Genomic DNA, 17879 nt, shown 5'->3' on the forward strand with positions numbered 1-17879 from the left:
TGTTTCCAAAATTCCAAACTTCAATGAATTTGAAAATTGATTTGGATCAGGTACACTTCACTGAATTGAAAGTATTTTCTTAATCATATAATAACAAAAAACACCAAAGGAGAATAAAACTTTTGAGTAATTTTTAACTCTAGACCATTTCACATTCTCTTCTTTCCCAATAAATTTTAGAAGGAAGCCATCGTGAACTAGTTTTGTTTGTTTTTGTTTTTTTTTAATTTTTTTCACATAAAGGTTTTCCTCTAAAATTGCCTGATGGAAAATGAAATTTGTATATCCATCATTTGTGTTTGCTTGCTACTTTTCCTTTACTTTAAAATGCTTCAAATCCTTATCATATTCTTACGAAAAAAATCCAGTTCCTAATATGGTCTCAGGATTTGGCCCCTGTCTTTCTTTTTCATCCTTATCTCCCACCACCTCCTCTTTGGTCTCCATGCTTTAGCCTTGCTGGCCTTCTTTCAGGTAATTTCTGGAATTCAGATACCAATTCCTGTTCTGCTTTATTTGCACGGGAGTGTTTTTTTGTTTGTTTGGTTGGTTGGTTTTGTTTTTGTTTTTTTACTTTTTTCATTTTTCCCTTTGCCTGGAATAACAGTTATTCCCTTCATCACCTTCCGAAGAAAGAAACAATGATTAAACACTCAAAACTGCAACTTGCCCTTCTTGAATACTGGTCAGTGAACCTATACGTGGTCATGACTTGACTTGAATGATTCAAACTTTTAGAGAGAGAGAGATGTAGAACACATCAAAATCCATTTAGTGTTTGTAAAAGTAAAGCTGCAAGTGGAACAATAATTAAATTAGATTAGTTTTCTGTAGAATCAGGGAAATAAACTACAAGAGAAACATTTTACAAAAATGCTTCCCATTTCATATTTAAAACAGCACACAAATAGTACTTAGCTAAATAGCCTCAATCACATGCATGGTCCTTCAAAAACTGCCTTGTGACCTGTGCCAAAGTCACTAACAACACTTTGATGAGTCATTTAATTTCCCTTTTTTTTGGTGAAAACTATGTGATAAGAAAAATTCCAATATATCAGAATGAAAAATGATTACTTACAAACTTGTGGTAATTAAGGTGAACAGGCTGTACAAGCAGAGTAGAAAGCAGAGCCCAAAGAGCCCAAACCTTGGAGAATCATCTGCCAGCAGTAGCAAAAGTTATCCATAATTTTAACCCTGGTTTCATACACACAAATGATTTTCCATTCCTCTTGAGTTCACAACAGCTAAATCACCTTCAAACACAATTTCAGTAATCTACTCAACAGTAAAAGGTAGTCAAATAGAAATAAACCAGCTACATTCCAGGGATGAGAAGATCTTATGGACATTATGGTCTTACACAAATTAAGGGGAGTCTTGTCATGGGTGGGAGGAGAGGGAAGAGGGGATGTTGGTGTGAGAATCAGAAAGCATGGTGCAGCATTTATGTGCAGAAGCTAAGATTCTTTGCCAGCAAGCTGTAAGATTAATTATTGATTTTCTTATAAATCACCAAGTTGATTTTTATTTTTCCTTCCAGAATGACAAATGTCTGATTTTACTTTAAAAAAAAATTGTTTCACTTTGTTGAGGTTAAGAGAAGCCTCAGTAAAAAGATTTCTGAGAGGAAGAATTTTCCCAGCTTGATGTGCAGGAGAGGCAACACCATTTCCTGACCTTCTTAGGCTACCAAGGGAGCCAGGTAGGCTCTGACAACCTCCAGGGAGTACAAAGTAATTAGAAGCACAAGGGTTTGACTAGGTAGGGAGAAAAAGCACAATTTAGAAGTAATTATATTTGTTGGCAGTAGGCCTAAAGGGTGTGATAATACTCCTGGGTGGAAAGACAAACTCATCACAGAAATTGAGGATTGAAGACTGGCTTTCAGAACCAGCATCTCGCCTTGTCTTCAGCTCCACAAGGGAAGCAACATGGCTGCTTACCTTCCTGCCCCCAGTGTTGATGCGAAGAGGCGTCAGAAAGGGATCAAAGATCATGTGACTGGTCTCTATGTTGACTGGTGACTGTCGTTTCCCCACAGAGCAAAGATTCCAAGCTGAGTTCACCAATCCCCAGAAAGAAGGAACTAGAAACAAAAAGAAATTGTATAATCAGCCTGGGTGGAAGGCGGGTAAAAGACTGTAAAAAGAGTTATGGCACAAAAGTCATAAAATCAGAGAGCCTTCCAGAGTTTCCCACCTGTAGAGATCCCAGAGTGTCACTACAGGAATTTCCTGGCCTGAATCTTGGTCAGTTTCTCATACCCTCATGATATCTTAAGGTCAGATTTTCTTATTTCAGACCCATTCATCCCATGGCCTTGTTGATGGGTACAGTTAGCATTAATGCCTTAATGGGCATAGTCAGGATACATTATTTTTTCACATTGAAGTGCACTAAATATTTATCAACTCCTGAGTTAATGCTTTGCTTTTTTGTTTATCAAGAATGATATGGGAATCAACCTTGTTCTAGATAGAAAGTATTATAAACTTTTCAAAGAAAGTAGCATTCAACACATATAAGGTATTATTCTGGGTGTTGTCAGGACCAAACTGATGGAGTGAATTATTTTATGACTCCCAACCAATGCAAGACAGGAGCTTGACAGATTGACTTAATGTACTAGTGGCTGAAGAATGTGTTTATTGATAAGCAGGAAAAAAATGACATTGAATGCCAAATACAAATATCCAAAGGGAAATCATCTATACATCTTCATAGTGTCACATTAAAAAATAATAAAAATAAATCTGGGGGGGCAATTTCCAGTCCTATTTTCTTCTGTTTAAGAAATTAGAGGAGTAGGAGAGTTAACCTACAAATTTTTGAACATTGAAGACCAGAAACTATATCTTCAACATTTTTCTGCCCCCTTAGTATTCTTATTGAAGCTTTGGATTCATGTGTCCTCTATATGCCCCTGATATGATCATTGTACAAAACCACAGCACCCATCAGCAGTACAGTGAGCTTCTATTGCATGTCTAGTTCTAGTTTAGGTTGAATTTTGAGGAAGTAAGATACATGTAAGAACAATTACCACACTGGGGGTGAGTACAGGATATGCTTAACTCAAGTGTGTGATGGAACTGTAAATGAGGGGCACCAAATGCTGCAGCAGTGGATGTGGAAACAAGGAGTGATTTCTAGACAAGATGAGCCTAACAATAAAGTTACGACCCTATCAAATGTACTTGTCCCATTAGCAACTCAAACTTAATACCACCTTTAATTAACAACAGCCATCATTCCTTCCCATGTCATGGATGGAGAAAATTGATGCAAGACAGGTGTATGGCAAATATTTGCCAAAGATCCTATTTAATAGAGAGAATCACTGGGCTAGGTGGTGCATCTAGTTCCATCTAAATCCAAACTTTTTAATTGTTACAGGTAATTATTGGGCAGAAGTGGGAGAAGAGCTAGAAATAATTCCCTAGAGTCTTAGAAAAATGTTTCAACACCAGCATAAGGTGGGCTTCATTTGAAATATAATAGCAAATAGCTAATTTGGTTTAAGTCATGGCAATACATCTCTGATAGTCCCTCTAACTTAAAAAGTTTGAACTGATTTTCCAGTTGTAACTGATTTTCAAAATAGCAGCGATGGCCAGGATTACTTTGGGAGAAAGATGAGGAGGAGGAGGGGAAGGAAGAATAGAAAAAAGAATATATACATATGCTTTTCTGGCACTTTTGTTTCCCATCATTATTTAACTATTTTATCATTGCAAGTCACTTTATCTTTAGAGAGTACCATAACAAAAAATTATACTTAAGGAAGCTCTTGCATTGAAAATGTATTTTAAAAAGTATAATCTTCTATCATCTCTAAAATGCTCTTATTAAATCACTGGCAATTTTATATTCATTCCTCAATTATTTCAAGTTTATTATAAAAACAAAGCCTCTACCAGTGCATGCTTCTACTTCTCCTTGTCAGTGATGCACATAAACATAGCAGACGTGAGGATGCCAAGGATACAGTGAGGGCACTGCCACAAATTAGCTGTGTAACCTTAGAGAGTCATTTATTTCTTGGGCCTTGTTTGGGCATTTGTTTGGGCTGAATAACAACCCCTCCCAAAGATGTTCACATCCTAACTTCAGAATCTGTGAATGTGGTACTTTACCTTGTAGAATGTACTGGGAAGGAATCTTTAAATGAATAGATTATCCTGGGTTATCTGGGCTCAGTACAGGGGTCTTTTTTTAGAGGGAGGTGTAGGAGGGTCAGAGATGTAGAGAAAATATTTAAAAATGGAAGGAGCCTTTGGAGTGGACAAAAGATACTGGCTTTGAAGATAGAAGAGGGGATACAAGTCAAGGAATGCAGGTGGTCTCAGACAAAGCATGAGATTATTCCCCTAGAATCTCTAAAAGGAACACCAGTCTGCTGAAACTGATTTAAACCCCATGGGACTCATTTCAGACCTCTCACCTCCAGAACTCTAAGATAATAAATTTGCGTTGTCACTAAGGGTGATTATTTGTTAGATCCACAATAGGAAACTAATACAGCCCCCTTAATCTTTAAAACTCTGTGAGACAGTACTTCTTTGACAATCAGGCCATCTATGGTGTCCTGGGTAGGGGAATCTTCCCTGGAAGGCAGATGCATGATAAACATAGTAATAGCTGGTCTATATTGCATTTTGGATACTCTCTAAATTATTAACAGAAATAATTCCAAACCTATAAATGGATTGCAAGATTACGATCATAGGGTAACATGGATAGGGAGATGTTTCTGCGCTTTACTGATAAACTTCACATCTCAAAAGTATCCCCACAAAAACTCAAATAGCAAAAGCTTTATGCAAACATCTGGCAGCTTTGCTTTTATTGGGCATGTCATTCTTTACGACAAACAATTTTGGGGTTTTATATACCCACTTCACTACTGAGGCCTGTATATTTGGTTCTAGCCACCTGCTTAGTCAATTGAGGAATAACTGAGAAACACTCTTTGCTCAGCTGTGTCCCCCTTTAACTCCACTCCTGAAGAGGTGGCAAAGTTTATTCACCACTAGATTGCTCATTTTTAAGTCAGCCATAAATTAATCATATTTCAGAAACAGACACCAACTTAGAGATCATCTAATCTAATGAATATGTGAAATTAAGACCATGAAGGCAGAGAAAGTCCTCAACTCAAGGCTACATAGCCAGGGAGAGGCAGGGAAGGACAGAGTAAGTGCCAGTACCCAGGTTTCAAGATTCCAAGTGCTAATACACCTCCACTGCTCTAAGTTCCTTCTTCCCCAGCAGGCTCCACACATGAGCGAATTAATTAGTAGAGTTCTAGTTTTAGAGTTAAATTGTTGTCATTGTCATTGTAAGACTCTTATTACCATATCTTTCTTGATAAATCAAGAGTAATACTAGTGCCTGTTTTCCAGTTAAAATAAATTTCAAGTGCAAAAGTTGAAATCAAACTGCTTTACATATCAATCATGCCAAAGAAAGTTAGGATTTTTTTTTTTTGGCTTTTGTCTTCTTAGGGCCACACCTGTGGCATATGGAGGTTCCCGGGCTAGTGGTCGAATCGGAGCTGAGGCTACCGGCCTACACCACAGCCACAGCAATGCCAGATCCAAGCCATATCTGTGACCTACACCACAGCTCATGGCAATGCCAGATCCTAAACCCACTCAGTGAGACCAGGGATTGATCCTGCAAACTCATGGTTCCTATTCAGATTCATTTCTGCCATGCCACGATGGGACTCCCCCCCCCTTTTTTTTTGGAAAATTAGGATTAAAAAAAAAACAAAACCATTCAAATATGGATTGGTAGAAAAAGGCTTCAATTCAGGCAACTGAGGATATGTTTAGGTCTCATCTGCAGGGCCCTAAGGATACCTAATAGGGATGACTGCTCATGAAGAGCTGACTAAGCAGATTCTAGTCCAGATGAAAGACATCACTGCTCTTAGAATTCCTGTTATGTGTTGGGACAATAAATAAGGTCTCAAAACTAGTCCAGAAACCTTATGTGCCAAGAGAACAAGAGATAGATCTACAAATGCATTATAATCTAGTTTCTAAAGAAATGATATAGGTGGAAGGCTGTGAAAACAGAGGCATGAGGTGCTCTTGCTTGTTGGAACATGGGAGTGAGCCAGTAGATTTTACCTACAGAGAAAGCCTGGACAAATGAACTAAGGGCTTCAAAATCGAGTAAGAAACTCTCCCTCCGGTTTTGTGCAAAACTCTCAATTATACCCAGGATTCTAATAATTAACTATGCTCCACATTTTTTGAGGCTTTGGGTTTATAAACACCTCATGCCACCCCTGGGAGCAGAAGTGGCTTTATAAAATGTTATGTCACTGCTTCTATTTACAAACATAGAGAACCATTGTTGAATTACTTTCCTCTTAAATCTCATGGTTGTACCAATAATTCAAAAATTTTAAACTTTCTGTCATTTTTTAGAGCATCAATTACTATGGATTTTTAGCTAGTGTATTTTTTTTTTCTAGCTTGACTGGTACAACTTGTTGAGAAAAAAGTAAATATAAAGTAAAATTGAGTGAGACTTACTCTGATTATGTTTGAACGACATCATCTTTAAAATCCTTTTTGCACAATCTTTTAATTTACATGTAAACTAGAACACACTCAAAACTTGGATATTTTTGCAAATTAATTTTCACAAGGCATAAACAATGGAACTTAACTGCTGCACCAGAGCTATGTTTCCTCTTGCCAAAACATTTCCCCATGGCGATACTGTCATTGATACCATAAACAACAAATCTAAATGGTCTCTTGGCTCTAGGTCTAGTGAGCTATGAAAGATGCTCCATGACCGTGATTTCAGTTGCTTAAAACATGAGCCTTGGAAAACTCCAAGCAAAACCTATCAGCTGTTTATTCAAAACCAGTGAAACAAAAAGCTTAAGTTTAGTCAACATCATGGTGAAGTTCCCTGGTGGCCTAGCGGTTATGGATCTGGTGTTATTGTCACTTCTGTGGCTTAGGTTTGATCCCCAGCCTGGGAACTTCCACATGCTATGGGCATGGCCAAAAAAAATATATCATGGTAATTCCCAAATAAATTGAAAAAAGCTCCCACCAAAATAAGAAATAGTACCAGAGAAGAAGGAACTAAAGAGATCAACTCTGATACTGAGAGAAAAATTTCCTTGGTGACATTTTTTATCCTAGAGAAGATGGTCCAAAGTCATTCTGAACTTTTAGGCATCGTCTATATTCATTTGTCCTGAATTGTCATTTATCATCTCAGCATAGTGGACAGGGAGTTGGCACTTGGAATTAATTGATACAATTTAGGTGACTTGATAAATCCTATGGGAACAAGACAAACTCAATTAAAAAGTGTTTATTGACAGTCTATGATATGCCAGGCATTAGGCTTGACACTGAGAATTCATGCAGCAAATATTTACTGGGGATCCTCAATTTACTGAGGATCTTCTCACTGTCCTTAGTTCTCAGTAGTTAGTAATGAATAAAGCAGCTATGCTTCCTGTTCTCATGGATCTTGAAGTCTAGTAGTCTAGTGGGGAACATGGGAAATATTGTTTATATTCAAGTTTATATATGCATACTTACATAATTAGAAATTTTTGTAGGTATACTATAGAAATAATTAAAACAGTAATGAATTATAGAATATAGCATGAATGGGGGAGGTAACCTAAGTAGAATGGTCAGAGATAATTTCTCTAGAAGTGATATCTAGCAAACCATGGAAGGACAAAGAGTGATAGGGGAGAGGGGTTCAAGGCAGAGGAGAGCATCAGGTCTTGGGAGAGAAGAGACTGCTATGTTCAAGGAATGTAGAAGAAGCCAGTTAACTTGAACTTGATGAGCCAGATGAGAAGAATAATGAGATGAGATGAGGTTGGCCAGATAGATTAGGGTTAGATGTCTCTGTAGAAGGCTCTACAGACTACACTAAGGAGTTTGCATTTTACTCCGATGTAGTAGAAAGCCACTAAGAGTTTGAGGCAAAGGACTTCCATGGTCTGATTTATGAATTAAAAGCATGTAACTGCATTGGTTGGAACATAGCCAAGAGCGAGCTTGATTACCCTTGGAGTAGTTTGAGTGGGAAAAGAATTGGTTTCCAAGCAACAGTTGGGTTTTTATGCAAATTTAATCCTATTGCTTTGGGTCTGTTTAAATTCTATCTGGAAGGCACAACTAATTGAATGTTTTAAAAACTATTCTCTTCAACATATGTGCCAATAAAATAGCATTTTCCTATGATCCAACTAGTGTGTTATAAGTAACCATTCATATTTTCATGCAGAGATTCAGCTAAGGCAATCTTTTCTTGCTCTCAAGCAATCAACTAAGTCCCCAAATTTTTGGCCAAAGGAAAGCAAATGAAACTTGGGAAAATTAATACTAGCATAAGTAAATTCAGTCCTACAAATAAAGGCATCCACTTCAATATAGCAATCTCTACTTTAGGGTTATAAAGCATATGGATACATTTTAAATAAGAACTCCTATCTTTCCCTTGCTCTTTTTCTCACTAAAACTGATTTACTGTCCTTTCCCTATCCTCAACTGTAATAAATCTCCACTTTGAGCCATTATTAATAAGCATGTTTAAAATACCCACTGCTACAGACTTTTGGCCCCTTTTTGATTTTAAATCTATTTCATGGAGGGAATTGGCTTTGAATAACTCTTTTAGTGCTGGATTCTTCTTCCATTGCTGGAATTTTGACTCATTGTGTGGAGGACTTCTAACTAGGACTCCCCATTCTCTCACTTGGGGACCTCTAAAGGGCTGCATATATTCTACCTAATGCACATTAATTTGTGCATTCATCTAAAAACTAATGGAACATCTCTAATGAGCCAGATTTTTAATATACTCCCACTCCAATAGACACCTTTAATGGTGGGAACATAGACACACTAACAAATCACATTATAATAAAACATAAGTATCTCAATTAAGATGAATAAATATTAAATTCTAAATGCAGACCAGAGAGTAAACTGACCCTGATCCTTTCCTCGAGAGCTAGTGGCAGCCTTCCTAGCAAGAGACATTTGAGCTCAGCCTGAAGTATGAGTAGAAGCTGCAAGCCAGACAAGTCTTCACACTAGTTAAATGACAAGATTTTTCCTAGAAGCTGAGATAAATTATCACTGTAATTTGAATAACTATTTTGCAGTGAGATGTTACACCACTATTTCTTCTGACTTCCCCAACTTGGATAGTTATTATCACAGGAGAAAGACCATAAGCTACCATGTCATTACCATGCAATATTCAGCAGGGGGTTAAGCTTTTATAAACTTCATTTTTCTATTGGTAAACTTAAGATGATACTTCACAGAGTTGCTTAGAAGATTGAGAACATGCTTAAACTTCATTTTTCTATCATTTATAAATGGTTTAGCATATTGTCGTTTCTTTAACAAGTATTCAATAAAAATTGGAGAAGTAGTCTCCTGAAGGGATGGTGAGGAATGATGTGGCCACCAGCACTGATTCCACCACCATTCCAGAGATGAAAGGGAGGATGGAATGCTTCCACAAAACCCACCTTGAATTTAGAGCAAGAAGCATTCTAGGTCATAGGATTTGTCACTCAATTTCATACTTTTAAAGAGTCATGTGAAATTATTTCTTGGACCATAACACTGCATCTGGATACATGGAAAGAATGAGCAGAGTCATCCAGGATTTTTTTTTTAATTCAGGGTGGTTTTATCTCCAAAGAAAATAATTTTACTTTATTTGTTTTTATAGCATCTCCATCCTTCTGTTTGGGTTAGATTCTAATAATATGGTAACTGGCTTTCACCCCTGAAAACATATTGAGGATGAAATGAAAGGAAAGGAAAATTTTCATTTGTGGATCACTCACTCTAATAAGCTCTGTGCTAGGAACTTAACATATCATGCTTAATCCTTCTCACAAGTCTGAAATATTATTGTCATTTTTGGATGAAAATAATAAGACTTAAAGAGGTTATGTGACTTTATAAGGTCACTTGGCCAGGAAGTAGAGGTTCTAGAATTTCAGATCAGTTCATTAAAACAAACAAATAACCAACCATAAAGACAAAAGAAACAAAGTAAGGGATGTGTGGTAACATGTGAAACAATACACAAGTATATGAGGCAAAAGGTAATCATCTCACTCTCCTTCCTTCTACTCACACCCCAGAGGTAACTGGTGTGAACAGTTTATTGGATATTATTAAACATCTTTCACTAGGCTCATACAAACACACTCAAATATATACACAAATAAAGTTGTATTTATAAAAATACTTTTTATTTCAAGAAACAATATGCCATGAATGTCCTCCATACCAGTCCTTTGTAGAGCTACATATTCACGTGTAAGACCACAGAGCTTCCATAGTTTGAATATGCCTTACTTTTCCAACCATTTCCTAAATGAGACATTAAGGTTTTTACTATCTTATTTTACCATGAAAATCAATGCTGTAATAAAGAGCCTCAAACATATCCTTTTCCATACTAGTGCTTTCATTTCAGTAGGAAAGATTACTAAAGGTAATACTGTCTAGTCAAGGTATGTACATATTTTATTTTTTTAGGATTTCTGCATTTTTTATTTTAAGTATCATTGATTTACAATGTTTAGTAAAGTTCCGTTGTACAGCAAAGTGACCCAATCACACACATTTTCCTGTGCTGTACAGTAGGATCCTATTGCTCATCCATTCCAAAAATAACAGTATGCATCCCCCAAGTCCCTGAAATGCCCATTCATCCCACTCCCTCCCCTCTCCCCCTTGGAAACCCAAGTCTGCTCTTCTTGGCCATGATCTATTTCTGTTTATTTTGTTTGTTTATCTTTTGCTATTTTTAGATAGGATCATGTGTTCCATATTTTAGATTCCACAAACAAGCGATATCATGTGGTGTTTGTCTTCTTCTTTCTGGCTTACTTTACTTAATATGAGTCTCTAGATCCATCCATGTTGATGCAAATGTCATTAGTTTGTCTTTTTGGGGATGAGTAATATTCCATTGTATACATGTACCACATCTTCTTAATCCATTCATCTGTCATGGACATTTAGCTTGTTTTCCTGTCTTGGCTATTGTGAATAATGCTGCAATGAACGTAGGGGTGCATGTATCTTTTTCAATGGAAGTTTTGTCTGGATATATACCCAGCAAGGAATTGCTGGATGATATGGTAGATCTGTTCTTAAGTTTCCTGAGGCACCTTTATACTGTTTTCCATAGTGGTTGTACAAATTTACATTCCCACCAACAGAGGAGAAGAGTACCTTTTTCTTCACACCCTCTCTAGCATTTGCTATTGTTGACTTTTTAATGGTGGCTATTCTGACTGGTGTGAGGTGGTATCTCATTGTAGTTTTGATTTGCATTTCTCTAATAATTAGTGATATTGAGCATTTTTTCATATGCTTGCTGTATGTCTTCTTTGGAGAAATGTCTATTTAGGTATTCTCCCCAATTTTTAGTTGGGCTGTTCTTTTTTTCTTGTTGAGTTGCATTAGTTGTTTGTATATTTTGGAGATTGGGCCCTTATCTATTGAATCATTGGCAAAGATTTTCTCCCATTCTGTGGGTTGACTTTTCACTTTTTTACATGGTTTCTTTGCTATGCAAAAGCTTTTGAGTTTGATTACATCCATTTGCTTATTTGTATCTTTATTGTAATTATAGGAGGTGGGTCGAACAAGATGTTGCTGTGATTTACGTCAAAGAGCATTCTGCCTATGTTTTCCTCTAGGAGTTTTACAGTATCTGGCCTTATATTCAGATCTTTAATACATTTTGAGTTTATTTTTGGATATAGTGTTAGATAGTGTCCTACTTTCATTCTTTTACATGTAGCTTTCCAGGTTTCCCAGAACCATTTATTGAAGAGGCTATCTTTCTTACCCTGTAGGTTCTGTCCTGCTTTGTCATAGATTATTTTCCCTTAGGAACTTTGGTTTATGTCTAGGCTTTCTATCCTGTTTCATTGGTCTATATTTCTGTTTTTTGTGCCAGTGCCATATTGTTTTGATGACTGTAGTCTGTAGCTTTGTAATATTGTCTAAAGCCAGGAAGCCTAATTCCTCTATTTTTGTTTTTCTTTTTCAGTATTGCTTTGGCTATTCAGTGTCTTTTGTTTTCAAACAGATTTTAAATTATTCTGTTCTAGTTCTGTGAAGAACGTCTTTGGTAATTTGATAGGGATTGCATTGAATCTCTAGATTGCCTTGGGTAGTAAAGTCATTTTGACAGTTCTGATTCTTCTAATCCAAAAGCATGGTATATCTGTCCATCTATTTGCGTCATCTTGGATTTCTTTCATTAACGTATTATAATTTTCAGAGTGTATGTCTTTTGTGTTTTTAGGTAGGTTTATATCTAGGTATTTCATTCATTTTGATGAGATTGTAAATGGGATGGTTTCTCCGATTTCTTTTTCTGATCTTTCATTAGCAGAATAAAGAAATGCAATTGATTTCTGTGTATTAATTTTGTAGCCTGCAAAATTGACAAATTCATTGATGAGTTCTTAACAGTTTTCTGGTGCTGTCTTTAGGGTTTTCTTAGTATCATGTCATCTTCAAACAATGATAGTTTTACTTTTCCAATTTGGATTCCTTTTATTTTTTTTTTCTTCTCTGATTGCTGAAGTTAGAACTTCCAAAACTATGTTGAATAATAGTGGTGAAAGTGGACATCATTGTCTTGTTCCTGATATTAGTGGGAATGTTTTCAACTTTTCAACACTGAGAATGATGTTAGCTGTGGGTTTTTAATATATGATTTTTATTATTTGAGGTAGCTTCCCTTTATCACCACTCTCTGGAGGGTTTTTATCAAAAACGGTGTTGAATTTTGTCAAAAGCCTTTTCTGCATCTATTGAGATAATCACATGGTTTTTATTCTTCAGTTTGTTGATGTGGTTTATTCGTGTATATTGAAGAATCCTTACATTCCTGGGATAAATCCTACTTGATCATGGTGTATGATCCTTTTAATATATACTTGGATTTGGTTTGCTAGAATTTTATTGAGGATTTTTGCATCTATGTTCATCAGTGATATTGGTCTGTAATTTCCTTTTTTTATGGTTCTTTGTCTGGTTTTGCTATCAGAGCAATGGTGGCCTCATAGAATAAGCTTGGGAGTGTGCCTTCTGCAATTTTTTGAAAGAGTTTCAGAAGAATAGGTGTTAACTCTTCTCTGAATGTTTGATATAATTCACCTTTGTAGCCATCTGGTCCTGGAATTTTGTTTTTCGGAAGGTTTTAAATCACATATTCAATTTCAGCACTTGTGATTTGTATGCTCATACTTTCTATTTCTTCCTGATTCCATCTTGGGAGGTTGTACCTTTGTAAGAATCTGTCCATTTCTTCTAGGTTGTCCATATTATTGGCATATGGTTACTTATATTAGTCTTTTATGATCCTTTGTATTTCTATGGAGCCAGCTGTAGTTTCTCCTTTTTCATTTCTAATTTTATTGACTTGAGCCCTCTCCCCCCCCCTTTTTTTTCCTTGATGAGTCTGGCTAAAGGTTTATCAATTTTGTTGATCTTTCCAAAGATCCAACTTTCAGTTTCATTGATCTCTATTGTGTTCTTTCTCTCTATTTCATTTATTTCTGCTCTAATCTTTATGATTTTTTTTTCTTCTGCTAATTTTGGGATTTTTCTATTCTTCCTTCTCTAATTGCTTTAGGTACAAGGTTAGGTTCTTTATTTGAGCTTTTTCTTCTTTTTTTGAGATAAGATTGCTATAAACTTCCCTCTCAGAACTGCTTTTACTCTGTGCCATAGGTTTCTTGTCATTTGTCTTTAAGTATCTTTTAATTTCCTCAATGATCCATTGGTTGTTCACAGTGGCATGTTGTTTAGCATATTGTTTAGCTTCCAGGAGTTTTGTTTTTTGCTTTTTTTTTTTTTTTTTTCCTGGTGGTTGATTTCTAGCCTCACAGCATTGTGGTTGGAGAAAATGCATGGGATAATTTCAACTTTTTAAAATTTACCAAGGCTTGATCTGTGGCCCAAAATGTGATCTATCCTGAAAAACATTCCATGTGCACTTGATAAGAATGTATATTCTGTTGCTTTGGGATGGAATGTTCTATAAATATCAGTTAAATCTATCTGGTCTAGAGTATTATTTAAGGCCTACACTTCCTTGTAATCTATCTCTTAATGTAAGTGGGGTCTTAAAATCCCCCACTATTATTGTGTTGCTGTTGATTTCTCCTTTTATTGCTGTCAACAGTTGCCTTACATATTAAGATGTTCCTATATTAGGGACATAAATATTTAAAATTTTTATTTATTCTTCTTTGATTCTTTAATTATTAGTTAGTGACCTTCTTCATCTCTTGTGATTTCCTTTTTCTTTTTCTTTTTTCTTTTTTCTGTCTTTTTTAGGGCTGCACCTGAGGCATATGGAGATTCCCAGACTTAGAGTCAAATTGGAGCTGTAGTTGCCAGCCTATGCCACAGCCACAACAATGTGGGATCCAAGCTGCATCTTCAAACTACACCACAGCTCACAGAAATGCCAAATCCTTAACCCACTGAGCAAGGTCAAGGATTGAGCCTGCATCCTCATGGATGCTAGCCACATTCATTTCCGCTGAGCCACGATGGAAACTCTGATTTTCTTTATTTTAAAGTCTATTTTTTTCTGATGTGTGTATTGCTACTTCTGCTTTCCTTAGATTGCCATTTGCATGTAACATCTTCTTCCAGCCACTCACTTTCAGTCTGTATATGTACTTAGATCTGAAGTGGGTCTCTTGTGAACAGCATATATATGGGTCTTGTTTTTGTATCCACTCAGCCAGGCTGTGTCTTCTGCTTGGAGTATGTAATCCATTTACATCCTGTGTAATTATGGATAAGTATGTATTTATTGCCATTTTGTTAATTGCTTTGAATTGTTACTTTGGGTCTTTTTTTTCCCCCTTCCTTTCTTTTGCTGTCTTCTCTTGTGATTTTCTGACTAAATTTAGTATCATGTTTGGATTGCTTTCCTTTTTCATTTGTGTTTCTACTGTACTCATTATTTTGGCTTATAGTTCTCTTATTTTTTAATGTGTTTTCACTGTTCTGCATTTGTCTTCTTCTCTTCTCATGTCTGCTAGTTTTGAAATCATTTTCGCCAATGGGTGATTTTCTACATTTATATTATCATTGTCTTTACCACTGATTTTTCTCTTCTGAAATTTTCTCGTTTCTAGTTGTGGCTTTTTCCTTTCTGCTTAGAGATGTTCCATCAGAAGTTGTTGTAGAGCTGGTTTTTTTCAGTTTTTGTTTGTCTGAAAAGCTTTTGATCTCTCCTTCAAATCTGAATGAAAGCCTTGCTGGGTATAGTATTCTTGGTACCTCCCCTTCATCACCTTAAATATATCTTGCCACTCCCTTCTAGCTTGCAGAGTCTCTGCTGAAAGATAGGCTGTTATCCTTATGAGGGTTCCTTTGTGTGTTATTTGTTGCTTTTCCCTCATTGCCTTTAACATTTTATCTTTGTATTTCATTTTTGTCAGTTTGATTAGTATGTGTCTCTCTATGTTTCTATTTGGGTTTCTATTTGGGTTCATGTGTGGGATCCTCTGTTCTTCCTCAGCTTGAGTGAGCTTCTCCTTTCCAATATTAGGGAAAATTTCAGCTATAATCTCTTCAAGTATTTTCTCTGGCCCTTTATCTCTCTCTTCTCTTTCTGGAACCCTATGATGTGAATTTTTGTACATTTAATGTTGTCCCAGAGATCTCTTAGGCTCTCCTCAGTTATTTTCATTATTTTCTCTTTATTTGTTGCTGTGACAGTGATCTCCACCACTCTGTCTTCTACATCACTTATTCATTCTTCTCCCTCATTTATTCTGCTGTTGATTCCTTCTAGTGTATTCTTCATTTCAGATATTGTGCTATCCATAGTTTGCTTGTTCTTTAGGTCCTATAGCTCTTTGTTAAACATTTCTCATAACTTCTCCATATGTCTTCATCTTTTTTTCCAAGGTCTTGGATCATCTTTACTATCACTGCTCTGAATTATTTTTCAAGTAGATTACCTATCTCCACCTCATTTAGTTGTTTTTGTGTGTTTTTGTCTTGTTCCTTTGTCTGAAGGTTATTTCTTTGCTGTTGCATAATGTTTAACTTTCTATATTTATTGTCCCCTTGATGACAGGTATATAGGTGTTGTGGTTGTTGCCTTGTCTTGAAGTTCACAGAGGTGTTAATGGCTCATGTGTATCTAGAGCATGTGATGGGCCCTCTGTGCTGTTTCCAAAACCATGTTCTGTGTGCTAGGCCAATAGCAGGCCGGTACCCAACTGGAAGGCCTCTTGTGAACTCCCAGGGCTTTCCATCTTTCCAAGGTAACTTCCTCCACCCAGCAGGGAGGCTGTGGCTCTATACCCTTTCCAGGGGGCACTTGCAGAATCCTGCCCCTCCGCGCTGCTTGAGAGATAGCTTTCTCTAGCACCTAGGTGATCGGGGGGCCCAGCAGCTCAGGAGACCTCCTGGCAGATTCTGGGCCCTCCTTGCTGTTTCCAAAATCATGATCTGTGTGCTAGGCCAAGTGCAGGTCTGACTCCACCTGGAAGCCCTCATGTAAACTCCCAGGAGCTTTCCCTGTTTCCTAGTTAACTTTCTCCACCCTTGTAGGGAGATTGCACCTCTACACCCTCCCCAAGGGGGCACTTGCAGGATTCTGCCCTCTGAGCTGCTTCAGAAGTAGTTTTTCTGCCCCATAGGAAATTCAGAGGTCTCCAGGAGCTCAGGAGACTTCCTGCTGAATTCCAGGCCCTCTGTGCTGTTTCCAAAATCACAATCTGTGTGCTAAGCCAACTGCAAGTCTGCACCTACCTGAAAGGCACTTGTGCTTACCCAGGAGATTTCCCTATTTCCAAGGTGTCTTTCTCCACCCTGTTAGGGAGATTATGGCTCTATGTCCATCCCAGAGGGGACTTGCCGAATCCTGTCCAACTGTACTTCAGAAGTAAATATCTCTGGGTCCTACGGAATCTGGAGGTCTCTGGATGCTCAGGACACTTCTTGCTGAATTCTGGGACCTCCACACTCTTTTCAAAAACACCTTCTTACCCCTATGGAAAACAAGGCTCTCCACCCACACAAAGGGCCATCTGAGATCTCTTGAGACTTCTGCACTGTTACATCAGTCACTTTGGTGTTCTCCTGCCCGGCTGCTGGTTGGGGCTGTGTGGACTGAGTTATTCCTGTGTTCCCTCCATCTGCTCAAAGGGTTCCCTACATTGTTCCACTTTTTCTGTATTCTTAAGGGCTGTGGGCTGCTCTACAGCTGCTGCTAAGCAGCCACTGCTCAAGGATAAAACCTGGAGCTGGGGCTGTTGGGGTCTTGCAGTCTGAGAGCGTTCATGTGGGTTAAGGGTATGGTGGTGGAGCCCATCCCTTCTCTCCAGCTCCTCCTAACAATGGCATCTAGCCTCAAAGCTTGACCGGGATTCCTCAGCTTAAAACTTCAAATGTGGATATTCTAGACTCCAGTCCCTCCAGACTGTCTCCGTGCTACCAATTCTAGTTTTCCCCCAGATTGGTAGCCTCAACTTTCTGTCTGAGTCTGATCTCCAAAGCTGGAATTTCAGTTCCTGACCACTGTCTCTCCCCCCCCTTATGCTTGGGAATTGCAAGATGATGACACTGACTGCTTGTAAAGTCTGTTTCCATTTCAACTGCTTTGGTCTGATTGCTGTGTTCTCCTCCAATACTCCAAAGTTCCTCTGTCTGGACTGGTCTCCTCACTGGTGTGGGGGGACTTCTCAGGGTTGGAGTTTTGTTTGTTTGTTTTTCCTCCTTTTCCAGTTCCCTCCCAGGGGCATGGGGAGCAGGTCCAACATGCTCTGTTTCTCC

At 37.6% G+C, this 17879-nt stretch overlaps 1 protein-coding gene across 4 annotated transcripts in view; it reads right to left on the bottom strand.

Moving 5' to 3' along the window:
* CA10 (carbonic anhydrase 10) overlaps positions 1 to 17879 on the bottom strand; it is a 639702-nt gene that overhangs the window by 336012 nt on the left and 285811 nt on the right. For all 4 annotated transcript variants that reach the window (XM_021067239.1, XM_021067240.1, XM_021067242.1 and 1 more), the window contains one exon: positions 1950 to 2092. In XM_021067239.1, coding sequence (XP_020922898.1) covers positions 1950 to 2092 — 143 coding nt within the window. The remainder of the gene's footprint in view (positions 1 to 1949; positions 2093 to 17879) is intronic.

The sequence above is a fragment of the Sus scrofa genome, chromosome 12 (assembly GCF_000003025.6).
Source record: "Sus scrofa isolate TJ Tabasco breed Duroc chromosome 12, Sscrofa11.1, whole genome shotgun sequence".
Lineage (NCBI taxonomy): Eukaryota > Metazoa > Chordata > Mammalia > Artiodactyla > Suidae > Sus > Sus scrofa.